Source organism: Nothobranchius furzeri, chromosome 16 (assembly GCF_043380555.1).
Source record: "Nothobranchius furzeri strain GRZ-AD chromosome 16, NfurGRZ-RIMD1, whole genome shotgun sequence".
NCBI classification, from domain to species: domain Eukaryota; kingdom Metazoa; phylum Chordata; class Actinopteri; order Cyprinodontiformes; family Nothobranchiidae; genus Nothobranchius; species Nothobranchius furzeri.
In genome coordinates this window covers 62410676-62425753 of record NC_091756.1, presented here as the reverse complement: position 1 = coordinate 62425753, position 15078 = coordinate 62410676, and the positions used below count along the sequence as shown (strand labels likewise).

General features: G+C 43.2%; 2 protein-coding genes across 2 annotated transcripts in view; one reads left to right on the top strand and one right to left on the bottom strand.

Annotated features, from left to right (window-relative positions):
- Positions 1–15078, top strand: part of cyfip1 (cytoplasmic FMR1 interacting protein 1) — a 42404-nt gene that overhangs the window by 19548 nt on the left and 7778 nt on the right. Inside the window, exons 16-24 of the mRNA XM_015975769.3 lie at positions 1720–1873; positions 1953–2109; positions 2621–2717; positions 3461–3537; positions 3921–4029; positions 4105–4224; positions 4310–4509; positions 6304–6391; positions 14903–15046. Coding sequence (XP_015831255.1) covers positions 1720–1873; positions 1953–2109; positions 2621–2717; positions 3461–3537; positions 3921–4029; positions 4105–4224; positions 4310–4509; positions 6304–6391; positions 14903–15046 — 1146 coding nt within the window. The remainder of the gene's footprint in view (positions 1–1719; positions 1874–1952; positions 2110–2620; positions 2718–3460; positions 3538–3920; positions 4030–4104; positions 4225–4309; positions 4510–6303; positions 6392–14902; positions 15047–15078) is intronic.
- Positions 6721–8382, bottom strand: LOC107396190 (fibronectin type III domain-containing protein 9). Its single transcript, XM_015975773.3, has 2 exons — positions 8246–8382; positions 6721–7527 (listed from the first exon to the last, which is right to left on the bottom strand). Exon 2 carries the CDS (start codon positions 7456–7458, stop codon positions 6850–6852), a length of 609 nt encoding a protein of 202 aa, XP_015831259.1. The 5' UTR covers positions 7459–7527; positions 8246–8382; the 3' UTR covers positions 6721–6849.

Sequence of the window (15078 nt, the reverse complement as noted above, 5' to 3'; positions counted from 1 at the left end):
TTTACTATCATTAAGTTTAAGAAAATTGGGGGTGAACCATTTAATTTCTGAGAGGCAGAGGGTAAGGGTGGATGGCGGAAGGGTGGATAGCAATAGAATTGTATGCCAAATTTACGGAAAATATTACCGAGGGGTACAAACTGAAGAGGACCCAGGACAAAGCCCTGGGGCACACCTGAGGTGACTGGGGATGGTTTGGAGGAAAAGGATTTTAATGAAATGAACTGAGTTTTCTGTTTAGTTTTTGTTATTCAGAATGTGGACAGCTATGGTAGGGGTCAAATAAAGGTGACGTGGGTCCTTGTAGGGTCAGTTCAAACCGGAAAATCCATAGAAACAAGTTTTTAACCAGTTGTGAGGGTTTAGTTAGTGCAAGCTGATTAGCAAGTCAGACATTGAGCCCTCCCTCCTGAGGGGTGTGGGAGTCTGACTTCCTGGAACACGTTCAAGGTGTTTTGATGTTAGATGTGATGCTCCTGGAGTCAGTTTCAGAGCAGCATGGTAGATCTGAATGCTCAGACCTCCTTCTCTGTTTAACACGGGGTTCGTTTTATGCTAGTGTTCAGGATGAAACTAGGTTGGGACTGGTTGGAGATAAAATTTGACCTTCTGGGTGAGAAACGTATCTGGGGAAGGACAATTGATTGGGGACAAGTCAAGCAAAGAGTGACTGACTGGTGAATGAATCGTAACGAAAACATTTGAGCATCATTTGCATCTTTATCTCATTTTAAAGCTGCTGGATTCCTGCTTTCAGATTCTTCCTCTGTAGCTGATGCTTTTTCTGCCTGTAATCCAGAACAACACACCACAGTAGGCTTAGCACAGCTCTTCCTCAACATTTCACTGCAATGGAACCATAAAACCTCATTTTTCTGCACCGTTATTGCTCCTCTGAGCTCAGAAATCAAAAAATCTGTGCTGTAGTTTTGAATTCTCATTTCCATCAGATTAGAGAATTTTCTGTATTTCAGTTGTTTTCCAGTTTGTGTGTAAAACTAATATTACTTAATAAATATATTAATTGTTGTTTATATTATTTCACTTTTTATTAATGATGATCAAAGCCACATGAAATAACTAGGTGCATCTCTTTCTAGAAACAGCCATGTTGGGATTATTATGGATTATGTTGTGATGAGGCTGTTTTATGAACCCAGCTGTAATCCTGCCCTCACCTCCAAGGTGTGACAGGGCTGAGCTCTGCTAGTTCACATTAGTCAGGCTGATGAAGCACGCCTAGCACGTCGGATTAAAGCGGATCTCACAGGGATGCTCTGTTTCATAAACAAGGCTGTTCTACGTTTTGTGTCGTCGTTACCTTTGACCCCCGATGGGGCTTTAGTGGTTAATTTAACCGTCAGAACATTGCCTTTTAGGATGATCGGGGTTATCTCGGCTTTCGCGGTCAGCTTGTCCGGTGCTCTGGCTGAGCAATAACTACCCATCATGTTGCATAAAGTGCAAATTCATCATCTTACAGGTTACTCCCAAGGACTAACTGGTTTTTCAGGTGCAAAACTTCAGTCCACTCACCTTGAGTACACCTTTGTCCTCAGCTAACATGTTTTAGTGATAGATTATGAAATCTCTAATGACAAAATGTCCTTGACCCGGAGCTTTTACACAAGCTTCCCTTCGGTTGTGTGGTGTTTGATGGCTGGAGCTGGAGCAGCAACACGCTGATGCTAAAAACATCCCCCTGCTTCATGTGTGCAGCTTTACATGGTGAGGACCATGCTAGAGTCCCTCGTCGCAGACAAAAGCGGCTCAAAGAAGACTCTGCGCAGCAGCCTTGAGGGTCCCACCATCCTGGACATTGAGAAGTTTCACAAGGAGTCCTTCTTTTACACACACCTGCTGAATTTTAGCGGTAAGAAGCGAGTCCAGGTGTATCTTCTAGCCCCAGTTGTCCCAACGCTAATGTCTCCATCGTTCTGCCCTCTTCCCAGAAACCTTGCAGCAGTGCTGTGACCTCTCCCAGCTCTGGTTCAGGGAGTTCTTTCTGGAGCTTACTATGGGTCGCAGGATCCAGTTCCCCATCGAGATGTCCATGCCATGGATCCTCACCGACCACATCCTGGAGACCAAAGAGGCTTCCATGATGGAGTAAATGAGACCATGTTTTTGTGTTACTGAGGATCTAAAGGAGACACAACATCCTCCAACTCACCATTTTTCACCAAACTTATTTCATAATTGTTTTTTCTTTGTTGGGGAAAAGAGAATAAAAGATTCAAGACGTCAGAAGCTGCTGGGTGGAGATCTTCTTAAACTAAACTGTGAATTAGACAGTTGGAGCTCACCACCAGAGCCACTCACCAACCTTTGAGGGTGTCTCCTTGTTTTCCTGCCTGTTTTCAACATTTGCTGCAGGATTATTCTCCTACAAGGCAGATTTACATAAGCCATTAAGCACACAGACTGGCATGAGTCGTGATGCTGTAACTGCCTCCAAAGTCTTTCACTGCATGTGGAGCCACACTTGACTCGCTTTTATTATTTTTCATGTAATTTTGTTTTATTTTAATCACTGTAGTCAAATTATTTCACACCTCCTTCATTTGGGACTTATTAATTCAGCTGATTCTCGATCAAAAACCTTTTCTTTCCCTTGCAGGTATGTGTTGTATCCCCTGGACTTATACAATGACAGCGCACACTACGCCCTTACCAAATTCAAGAAACAGTTCCTGTATGATGAAATAGAAGCAGAGGTAACTTACTTTTATTGTTTAATCAAACTTAATCGTCTGAACCACACAATAAAACTTTGCAACAAAATAGTGCTCAAACAATAAACGTGTTTGTAGGATTGTTTCTCCTAAAAAGGGAGTTTTTGTGTAACCGTTATAAATATTTACCACCTCTCTGGTTGCTGATGGCCTCCTCCGTGGCTTCTTCTGGGAGGAATGTGACCAAACGGGATTGCTTTTGGTTTTTTGACAGCGGTTCATATGAACATCGTTTTACATGCATGACTTGTTTTTTTGCAGGTGTAAAATTATGAAGGAACCCTTACAAGAGCTGCTGTCCACTGCGTTTTCAGCGTCACACGTCACTCCTAGCTAAGCTTAGACTAGCCATTAGCTAATTTTTCCAAACTACAATAGATAGGAAAGGATGTATTGATAACTTTTATGCATAAACACATTTTAATCCCTTCAGTTTGTGGCACTGCGTTTCTGCTGATAGAAATGCGGCTAGTGTAGCTACACAGCTCAGTTAGTGTGCTCAGCTCAAGTTAATTTTTAGCTAAACAAATCTGTTTTAGTAGCTGTTCATCGCATTAAATAGTAATAAAATATTAAAGTTATCCTGTTTCCTGAAAACAACCGAGTATGCTGATTGATATAAAAATACTTTTAGCAGGAACAAACAGATAAATGATCAAATGAAACCTAAAAGTTTTAATTCTGAACATTTATCCTCATACCCAGCTGTTGACTTGTTGTTTCAGGTCAACTTGTGCTTTGATCAGTTCGTCTACAAGCTAGCAGATCAGATCTTCGCCCATTACAAGATACTAGCAGGAAGGTAGGTAGCTCTGCTCTTCACGAACCTACAGGGTCATGTGGTTCTGACCACTGGTCATATAAACACGTTGTGTTTTAGCGTTTCACAACCTGGAAGGTTTCCAACTCAAACAGCAGAATGGTTCATGCTATTTTTTGAAAAAGTTCATGGAAAACATGAAAAGTAATTAACCAAGATGAGCATACTACTACTACTACTACTACTACTACTAATGTAGAGTCCTGCTTTACAGTAGTTTTACTTACCAGACCAGAACAGATTAGAAATCTCTCTTTGTGTCTTTTTAGAAAAACATCAACAAATTGCATAATAACAACTTTTAAAATCCCCAAACCAAACATTTAAACGACTCTTTTTCTGTTGGTCTGACTGTTTTCTTTCAGTCTTCTGCTTGACAAACGTTTGAGGACTGAGTGTAAGAACCAAGGAGCGAACATTCCCTGGCCGGCGTCAAATCGCTACGAGACGCTGCTGAAACAGCGCCACGTCCAGGTGCGTCTGAGTCTTGCTCTTGGTTTTGGTGCCTTCATTATTGAGTTTTATGTTCTAACTAAACATCTTCTTTAGCTCCTGGGCCGCTCCATTGATCTAAACAGACTCATCACTCAGAGAGTGTCAGCTGCTCTTCATCGATCTTTGGAGCTCGCAATCAACCGGTTTGAGAGCGAGGACCTCACCTCCATAATGGTAGGTCAACTCGGTTTAACACCAGAATATCGCGTTCCATTTCCTGTGCAGTTGAGTGTTTTTTCTGATTTTTCCTTGATTAAAGGAACTGGAAGGTCTTCTGGAGATCAACCGCTTGACTCACAAGCTCCTCAGTAAGTTTGTGACTCTGGACAGCTTCGACGCCATGTTCCGCGAGGCCAACCACAACGTGTCGGCTCCCTACGGGAGGATAACGCTGCACGTATTCTGGGAGCTCAACTACGACTTCCTGCCCAACTACTGCTACAACGGCTCTACCAACAGGTATGCTAGTGATGACTTCCTTTGGGAAACAAATGTTGGACATGAGCTTTTGGTGTTTTCAGAATGTCGGTCAGTGAGAGTTCATAGGGAAATGGAGCCAGGAATACCTTGCTCTTTCACTGGGAAACAGTTTGTTATTATTGAAATGTGTGTGTGCTGAACGTGAAATTAGTCCTGATCGCCTATCACCTTTATTAGTCACAGAGAAATATTTACATTCGTGGACTCACTCACCTTGGCAAGTAGATGCTAACTGTTAGCATTAGCAACTCCATAAGTTGGCAAAAGACTTCAGGCTTGTTTTTGTTCTGTTGTGGAGAAAAACATCAGTGCTGCATTTTCCACCCATGAAAGACGAGCAAAATGAAGCAGTTAGGAATCATGTGAGCCAATCAGAGGCAAGACTTTTGCATATCATGAATATTAATAAGCAAGACTCGTTATCTGACCCCCTCCAAATCAAGCCCCAGAGTTTTTTTTCCACAACAAACTTCTTACAAGTTATTCATTCATTCGTTCATTTGTTCATTCATTTAGTAGCTCAGGAGGCAGAGCAGGTTGTCCAATAACCAGAAGGTTGCCAGTTTGATCCTGGCTCCAGACAGAGAATTCTGCTGTTGTGTTCTTGGGCAAGACACGTCGGAGGGACCGGTGGTGTCAGCCTCGCCTCTGTCAGCTCATCACCATCAGTGTGTGAATGGATGAATAATACTCTGTACTGTAAAGCAGTTTGGAGACCTGACTCTGAAATGCGCTCGCTCTACAAGTGCGGGTCATTTATCATTCATTCATTCATTCATTCTAGACCACAGAAAATCTATTGAAAAATGAGTGAATGAGACTTTTAAGAAAACTGAAGTTATCAGCTTTAAAATACTGACGGTTATTTGCTCAAACGGATAATTTTTTTTTGGGGGGGGGGGTTCTTTTAGACCAAACTGAGATGATCTTCCTCTGTATTTTGATAGGTGATAAATGTGTAAATAAATCCCGCCCCCTAGAGGTTAGTGTAGCTCTAAAGGTGCATTAATACAACGTGTAGATAATTAATGGATGAATAAAATCAGTTGATTTAAATGACATCCACTGAGACAGACTCCACTCTTCACCAGGTTTAATTTGAACTAGTTTTATGTGAAACGGTTAAAATCAGAAATGGCTGTTTCCATTCATCACTGATATGAACACAACTCTCCGTTAAGGGCTACAAGAGGGGCTACAAGAGGGGGTACAAGAGGGGCTACAAGAGGGGCTACAAGAGGGGCTACAAGAGGGGGTACAAGAGGGGCTACAAGAGGGGCTACAAGAGGGGCTACAAGAGGGGCTACAAGAGGGGCTACAAGAGGGGGTACAAGAGGGGCTACAAGAGGGGCTACAAGAGGGGCTACAAGAGGGGCTACAAGAGGGGCTACAAGAGGGGCTACAAGAGGGGCTACAAGAGGGGCTACAAGAGGGGGTACAAGAGGGGCTACAAGAGGGACTACAAGAGGGGTTACAAGAGGGGTTACAGCGTCTTCTCTACAGACTTCAGCTCCGTGTGGGAATAAAGACGTTAGATTATTTTTAACAGTAACACGGCTAATAAACCTCCATGTTCAGCTCAGAAAGGTGTGTCAGACTCTTTGGTGTAGAAGACGGTCAAACCCCCTCCCTCCCTGTTACTCTGACAGATTACAGTGAAATCCATACATGTGTGCTCATTTCCAGCCTCCTGCGTCTCTGTCTGTGCGTTTCTATGCCGATGTTCATGTCAGCGGTGACGTGCGTTTACATAATCTCCTTCTGTGTGTTTAGGTTTGTGCGGACCATCCTGCCTTTCTCTCAGGAGTTTCAGAGGGACAGGCCTCCCAACGCTCAGCCTCACTATCTGTATGGGTCAAAGGTCAGTGCATTTGTCTTTCATCATCACTCCCAGAGAAAGCCTCTCTTGGATTCCAGGAGCGGAGGATTTTATTTCCTCCTGACTTCTGGCATGACCCGACCAGCTGTCCACATGCACACGCTGGAGCCAGACGTTCACCACATTAGGAATATCTGTGGGAAGAGCTTTAATGAGGGATACGCTGTGCAAAAGAATCAAATGGGAAAGTTGTCCGTGTGCAGAAATGTGATGAATCACAAATACACAACAAGTCTTTTGTGTGCATCTTATGGGAACAACCTCGATCAGTGGGACAGTTTGTGTGGAGGTTCAGTTACCGTTTAAGAAAATGTTTATTATTGTAAAGACAAAAGGATTTCCATTCAGTGGGTAAAGATTTTAGTGGCATTTGAGCCGGGCTAAACAATGCTGTGATGACCTTAATCCAGTCGATTAAAGCTGGCTCGCTGTCGGCCAGCTTAGCGAACATCCTCGTGGTCTTGGGTAATTATGTGGCCGGCGGGTTGCGTCGACATGAGTGAGGGTTGGATGATGGTGGCGCGTTTGATGCTGTCCTCGCTGCTGCTTCTGGGTGTGAAGAGATGCTCCGACCCCGACACATCTTGGCGGGTGGAGGTGGTCACCACCGGGCAGCCGTCGGCGGCTCGCCTGGGGATGGAGCACATGTTGTGAAGGCATCCCCACAGCAAGATGCCAGCGATGACCAGGAGCAAAAGGCAGCAGGTCAGCCAGACTCCCACGGCGAGCTCCCAGCCGGCCCTGTCATGGCCTTCGCTGCTCTCGCTCTGGGTGCTGAACACCTGGCACTGATCCCGCACCGGATTGGCGGCCTGGCACGTCACGCACAAGAAGTAGGCGGTCTGCGGGAGGAGGTTGTTCAGGTGTGTGCTGGTCTGACTGACGGGGATTCGCTCCTCATGCTTAAAGCTTTTACGTGTGAAGCCCATAATCAGACTGTTCCAGTTGGGGTCGTACATGACGCTGTAGAACGTGTCGAGGCAGGTGGTGGAGGCCGGCCAGCTCACCCTGGCCGAGGTGGAGGAGATGTTGTAGACTGCAACTGCCATCGTGAAGAGCTACGTCGGTCCGAGTGAAGGCCGTCTACAGCTGTCGAGTGTTCCCGGTGTCGAAGCAAACTGCAAAAGCCAAACATCACAGCTGGTAAACGTTTCACTCCATCGTTATTAAGTATGAAACATAATAATAACCTCAACGTCCCATTTCCTTTCTCTCCCGGGCCTTAAAACAGAAAAACTAATATAAGAGATTAAAAAGCATTGTACCAAGGATTATCTGCAATGCTGGGAGGAAGATGAGCGTGAGTGCAGATGTTCAGCAAATTACATCATGGAGGATAGATGGTGAAGAGGCTTATCTATGCTGAGAGTCACCTGTTAGGAGAGATCCGCCAACCCGAAACCCACGATGAGACCTTCTGGTTCTGGTTTTATTACCAAAGATGGATCATTCAGCAGAAACACGGATACTCTTAGTTTTGTCCTGAAGGATACAAATAAGTGTTTCTGACCCAAAATTAATGAAGTTTTGATGGTGATTTGAGCATTTATCGTTCAGTTGTGTTGATTTTTAACATATGTTTACCTCCGTTTTTCTATCTAACCCCAGGTTTGGTTTTGATGTGTTTTTAGCCACGGGTCGCTTCCAATTCTAGGTTCAAAGCGGGAATGTTTAAGTAAATCAGTTCAGCTCATTCATTCCTGACTTTTTACTAGTTGCACGTCTTTCAAACTATTCAATCTGTTCAAAACTTGTGTCCGACTTTATCCCGGCTGTCGACTGAACAAAGCCATCTCTATGGTAACGGGCTATCATATCGATGGAAGGCAGACTTACCGGGGAAACGCTGGTAGCACGTGATGACCATACCAGTGTCTGATCAGATGATGCAGCGCTGCTGATGCATCTATTCCAATTTCAGAGAGCAGAGAGCGACGCTTGCTCGGTGCCGCTGTGTGAGACCCAAGCAGGGATCAGCCTGTTTTTATCTCAGATGCTGCCACACTAGAGGGAGTGTTGCTGGATTAGAGCAACAGCAGCAGGAAAGGGAGCTAAAATCTCCCGCTTCAAATGTTCGGCAAGGAAATTTTAGGTTTGAGGGTCATCTGTAGGCTATACTTTACTCAGGGAGGATATTAGACTTGCTGTTTCAGCTGGAGATGCTGTGGGGGGGTATCATTTAAAGGTCAACTTCACCCCCCCCCCCCCCCCCCCCCAAATATATATAAATATATATTTATTTATCTTTATTTTATGATTAATCAGTCACTCTGAGTATTTCATGCAGGCTGAACATGAAAATAGTCCCCTACAATTATCTCCTGCAGTAGCTTCTGATGAATGGTGAAACTCTTGGATTTGAAAATCTTGACAGAGCTACGTCACACTGTCACTTAACATTCATAGACTCACCCATGCTGACTCATGATGGTTAAGGCTGTTGTTGGTTTAGCATTTTGGAAACCGCAACGTCTGGCTAGCAGAAGCTAACCGTTAGCATTAGCAGCTCCACCACACAGCAGATCTCCTCCAGGCTTGTGTTAACGTTGCAGAGTAAACAGAGGCTGCGGTAGTCTTGTTGCTGTTATGCTGTTAACCAATCCAAGGCGAGATGTTCAAATATCAGAAAACAAGATTTTCCTCTAGCTGACTTCTGTTTTCAAACAGGTGCATCTAGGGCTGCTCGATTAATCGAATTTTAATCACAATTACGATCTGAGTTTTGAACGATTTTACAAACAAAACTAGAAAAATTGCATTTATTGCACAAATGCTGTTTGAATGCTGAACAGCTGAACTGAAGCTGAAACTTAACAAAACTGTCAAAGTGAGCTGAATGTCTTGAAAGATGTAGAAGCAAAAAGCACCAACAAGCAAATAAAACACAAAAAGTAAGTGAAGAATAGAGAAAAATAATGCTAAATAGCAAAAAATACTTAAATCTGTGAACATTGTATAAAAATCTGGACAGCTTAAATGTCTAAACACCCGTTATTTCAGTAGGACTAGTTTAACAGTTTAATTTTTACATTTATCTGAACTGTGAATTTAGCAGTTTATGCTAAATTTGGTAACTGATTGCTGAAGTTGTTGAATAGCTGAAGTAAGCTGAAACTAAGCTAAACTGTCAAATGAGCTGAATGTAGTGAAAGATGTGAAAGCAAAAAGCACCAAGAAGCAAAAAAAAAGCACAAAAAGTAAGTGAAGAATCAAGAAAACTAATCCTAAATAGCAGAAAACAAATCTGTGAAAACTGTTTAAAAAATTGGACAGCTAAAATGTCTAAACACCTGTTATTTCAGTAGGACTAGTTTAACAGTTTAATTTTTACATTTAGCTGAACTGTGAAATTAGCATTATATGCTGAATTCAGAAACTAATTGCTGAAGCTGAAACTAAGCACAACTGTTAAAATGAGCTGAATGTATTTAAAGATTTAGAAGCAAAAAGCACCAAAATGTAAATAAAGCACAAAAAGTGAAGAACGGAGAAAACAATCCTAAACAGCAGAAAACTGAAATCTGAACATTATTTAAAAATCTGGACAGCAAAAAGGTCTAAACACTTGTTGTTTGAGTAGGACTAGTTTAACAGTTTAATTTTTATATTTAGTTGAACTGTGAAATGAGTAGCATAAGCCAAATTCAGAAACGGATTGCTGAAGCTGCTGAACAGCTGAAGTGAAGCTGAAACTAAGCTAAACTGTCAAAATGAGCTGAATGAATTTAAAGATTTAGAAGCAAAACTCACCACCAAGTGTAATAAAGCTCAGAATATAGGTGAAGAATGGATAAAACATGTTAAACAGCAGAAAACTTTAATCTTTGAACATTTATTAAAAATGTGAAATGTTAAACAGCTGGCATTTGAATGAGAATAGTTTAACGGGTACATTTTTACAATTGGCTGAAGTGTGAATTTAGAAATATTTGCTGATATCTGAAACTGATAGATGAACATTTGTTCAGATTTGATATGGGATGGATGAATGAAATAACGGATGGATTGTTGGATGGATGTTAGATGGTTTATTGGATGGATGGAAGCATGTATGGATTTAGATGGATGGATTCCTTAGGCCACATGTGTCAGACTCAAGGCCCGCGGGCCAGATGCGGCCCGCGGAGCATTTTTATGTGGCCCGCGAGATAAATATAAAAAATATATTAAAACTGGCCTGCTGGCCGATTTTACCGCAAAGACTTCAACTCCCATGATGCTTTGCAGCGTCAGCGCGGAGTCGACGCGCCCCCTCCTTTGTGTTTTTTCCAGCGCCTGCTGCCGGTGTCTGCAGCTCCGCTGTCTCAGACAAACTACACTCCTCTCACTCAGCGCCGAGTTCACTCAGCTGTTTGGCGTTGTTGGCAGGATCCATGTAGTACTGTCAAGTGGGTCCATGGATGTGAAGTTTGTGGCACCCTGCACGGGAGCACGAGGACGTGCTTGTGGAAAGAGGGGGGAAGATGTGACCGTGTGAGCGTCCTGTCACAGTGTCCCGACTGATCATGCGCCCTGGCTACTTGGCCAAGGGGATGTCCCTTTGGCTGACTGGTTAGAGCGTATGACTCTCTCCCAGGAGTCTGGGGATCGAATCCCGCCCGGGCCCTCGTTTATCCACCTTGCCACATCCTAATCTCTCTGAGGACACGGTGCTAGTGCACGCTCCTACAGCACCTTGACACGACTCAATAAATGTTATGCAACATTTTGTGAACATCAATTTATTTGCACTTATTTGTTATAAATGCCACTGTATAATTCTTGCTGTCAGTATTTGCAAGATATTGGTATTTGGGTCTGTACTGGTTAGACTTACATGAGTTAAACCAAGGTCTATAGCCCTTGGGTCATAGACTATGAGCTGTAAGTATATTGGTCTTTTTATACTGGGAATCAGGAGTTCTTTTACCGATCATCTTGTTTCTTATTTATTTTTGTCCTGATTGTGCCCTGAGCAATTTTATGACTGAATAAAAACAAATGAAATCAACATAAATAGAAAAATCGTCCTAAATAATCGAGATCTCAATTTCAGTCACAATAATCGTGATTGCTATTTTTGCCATAATCGAGCATCCCTAGGTGCATCAGAGGCCCCCCCCCAATCCTACGTGTGACTTACAGGCATTCATTCCTACTAGAGACCACTGCAAATGTATTAGAAATATGAGTAAAGTTGACCGTTAACTAGCCTCCGAACCACTGGGCTGTGCCGGTTTATCAGGTTGTCGGGTGAAGATCCAGTAAGGAAGTGAAATGTGGCTGAACTGGTCAGTCCGTGTGTTGGATGGACTGTTTGTTCACCCAATAAAGCACAATAACCTGTCATGAAACTCTGTGAAGTGATGTTCAGTTCCTAGAGGCGTGGTCATCATTTTGTCTGTTTCATCATTTCTAAGTGGAGTTTTTACCTTCATCATCCTCGCTGAGTCACATTTTATCATGGAGTCGAAGCTAAAGATAGCCTTACAATCAGGGCGAGCCTGCTCCAGTTGTCATTTTAGCAATGCAGATGTTTATAAGGTTACACACTACGAGTTTCACTAATGGGGGTGTAGTAAAATACATTTTTAATTATGATCCATAAGATGTGATGATTCCATACAAATAAGAAAGTTCAGTCTGATTGATCTTTGAATGTTTAATCAGAAGATTCTAGGGTTCTTTGTTATTCAGGGACCATAAACACACTTCGTATTAATTCAGACAGTCAGTATATAGTTTATAAAATGAATTATTTCCCCTAAACTAATAATGTATACATGACAAGATATGAATAATGAGATGTGCTGTGATGGAAGCTAGGTGTTGTAGCAACCGTTCCTTGTATCTGAGAGAAAATGTGAAATCTGGGTGTAAAAGAATTTGTTGTTATAAACTAGAGAGTTGGTTATTGATAAAAACCTCATCAGACACCAGTATGCAGGCTTACGATACCCTGGTATGAGTTGCGCCTGGCGGTCCTGACCCCGGCTTTCCACCGGAGCCGTCAGCAGCGCGAGTCGGCCGCGTCTCAGGAGCAGCATGTCGCGGCCTTTACGCGCCGGTTCTATTTTCTACGCGCGACGCTTCTGAAACGGGTCAAGTTCGACATTTTTGGGGAAGGAAAGACTGGAAATCAGATGCGAAAATGGAGAGAAGCTCCCGAGATTTTCAGAATAAAGAACGTACTGCCTTCCGGTCGCTTTACTTTAAAAAAAGTTACTAACTGTGCGTCCCCGTGAGAAGTTATCACCTAGCTAGCGGTCTCCTTTGTTTTTCAGGTCCGTATTGGCGATTATAAAACGGACAGAACATAAAACACAAACCATGTTGTAGTTTTCTCCTGCTTGTTGTTGTGTTTACTGACGAAGTCACTCGTGTGACTTCGTGCTCGGTCGGTGACAGCTGCTCCCCTGCTGCTTCGCGTCTCGTGGGAGGGGCCAAGCAGCAGCTTACGCGAGCAAGACGTGCTGCTGCAGTAACGTGCTGCTGACGGCTCCCGTGGAAACCCGGGGTGAGGTTTGCGGTCAGAATGGTGAGGTCACTGAACGTCGAAACCACAATACTCAGACTAGTAGCTTCCTCTTGAGTTCAGCTTCCCGGCCATGAGATGCAACCCGGGGTCTGCAGATTAGGTGTCCAAGGTGGAAGTCTGAGAGTTGAAGTAGCTCTGAAAAGAGCTGTTGTGTCTGTAATCACTCGCAGCGTCGCAGAAAGGTTTTGACGGTCAAAGGAGATTGTTTCAAAAAAGGCTTCTTTCCCAATTTGTCCGAATCGGGGGTCAGCTGGAAACGGAATTAATCGGGAAGTAAATCCTGTTTTAATAAACTCATTATTTATAATTTCTGACAAATTAGAATGGGCCATGTCTGGAAGGCTTTACCAAAGCATTCCTCAGAAAGCCACAAAGATGTTTTTAACGCTGTGAATGAGAATGCCTTAAAACTCCTGTTGTAATGTGTATGAGTGTAGACAGTGATTAACGTGTTAAATCAAACCTGCTGATTTGTGATGTAAATGGATCATTATAAGAACAATATTGATTTTCAATTCATTGATTTAAGCGCAGCTTATTCAAACATTTGATTTAAACATCTTGTTCATTCATCACATCTGATTATTTAACGTATAACTATAGCATCGTGGAGGCTTCACTTATTCAGAGTGAAGAAGGTTGATGTTTGGATGTTTAGTCTTCTGTAGGTAAACACGCTCTGAACAGACCCGTCTGCATTTAGAAAGTGGATTTATGCTGTAGATGAAAGGTCACTATGTTGGTGAATGTATAGGTGAAAATTGACCCTTTTGGTACGTTACATGGGGTTTATAAGTTCTCATTCAAGGTTCTTCCTGATTGTCTGACATTGGAGTCAGAACTTCTGGCAGCATTACAGCTTAACTTGGTTTTCTTTTATCATCTGATGTCGAAAGGCAAATGCTTCTTTAGTCTGTGCTTTTATTTTTGTACAGAATAATCTCATGAATGGATTCTGAAGAAACAGCTGAAAAATCACTTAATGGATTTATAGAGTTGATTAAACTTTGGAGCTAACCCGATTCAAGATGGCCGACCACAGCTAACCAGCAAATTTAGTCAATTTAACAGATTTTGAGCTAAAATGTGATGCTGGTTTCACAACACACTGAGTGCCAGTAGATCGTGTGAGACCTTTGACCAGAACAGCTAAACGAGTCTTGGTTTTTAAACATGGCGTGTGATGCTTCTGGGAACATTAAAATCCCACGTCGAAGTTGGATTGAACTTCATCTCCTGAATAACTATTAGTGTGTTGCAGGGCTGGGTGAGGCATCAAAAATGTGTCGTCATCTAAACTTGTGACTTACCGATATCATATTTTCCATGTCAGTAAATCTGATAATAAACAAATGAAAAGGTGTGTTGGTCGGTAGGTCCATGTTACTTTAAGATGCTGCAACGCCTCGTCACATGACAACGTGACTCATTGTTTTATGTTACAGCCCCATCTAGTGGATAACTTTTGTTTTTGTGCATACACTCGTCCATTTGTCGTTATTGAGATGAACTCCTCACTATATCACGATCGTTTTAGGCCATACCACCCAGCCCTTGTGGGTTGCCATGGCGATGTTAGTTTATTGGGGCAGCAGTAGCTCAACAGGTTGAGCGGGTTGTCCAGTAATCGGAAGGTTGCAGGTTCAATCCCGGCTCTGGACAGAGAATTCTGCTGTTGTGTCCTTGAGCAAGACACTCAACACCTTGCCTGCTGGTGGTGGTCGGAGGGTCCAGTGGCGCCCGTGCTCGGCAGCCTCGCCTCTCATCTCCACCAGTGTGTGAATGGATGAATGATACACTGTAGTGTAAAGTGCTTTGGAGTCCTAACTCCGAGAGGCGCTGTACAAGTGCGGGTCATTCATCATTTATCAGCTGAGCTCTCTCCTGGCTGATGATGACATCCCTGCAGTGAAACCACGTGGTGTTTACTCAGGTGTTCGTCTTCGTCTCACTGTCCCCCGTGTGCCTCTGTGCAGACGCTGAACCTGGCCTACAGCAGCACATTCAGCTACTACAGGAACTTTGTGGGGCCCCCCCACATTAAGGTCATGTGCAGACTGTTGGGCTACCAGGGCATTGCTGTGGTGATGGAGGAGCTGCTTAAGGTTGTCAAAAGCCTGGTGAGTAGCAACGCTCCTGAACGTTCAGTTAC

Coding starts and splice junctions, on each gene's coding strand:
- LOC107396190 (XM_015975773.3), bottom strand. CDS start 7,458: ATGGCAGTTGCAGTCTACAACATCTCCTCCACCTCGGCCAGGGTGAGC.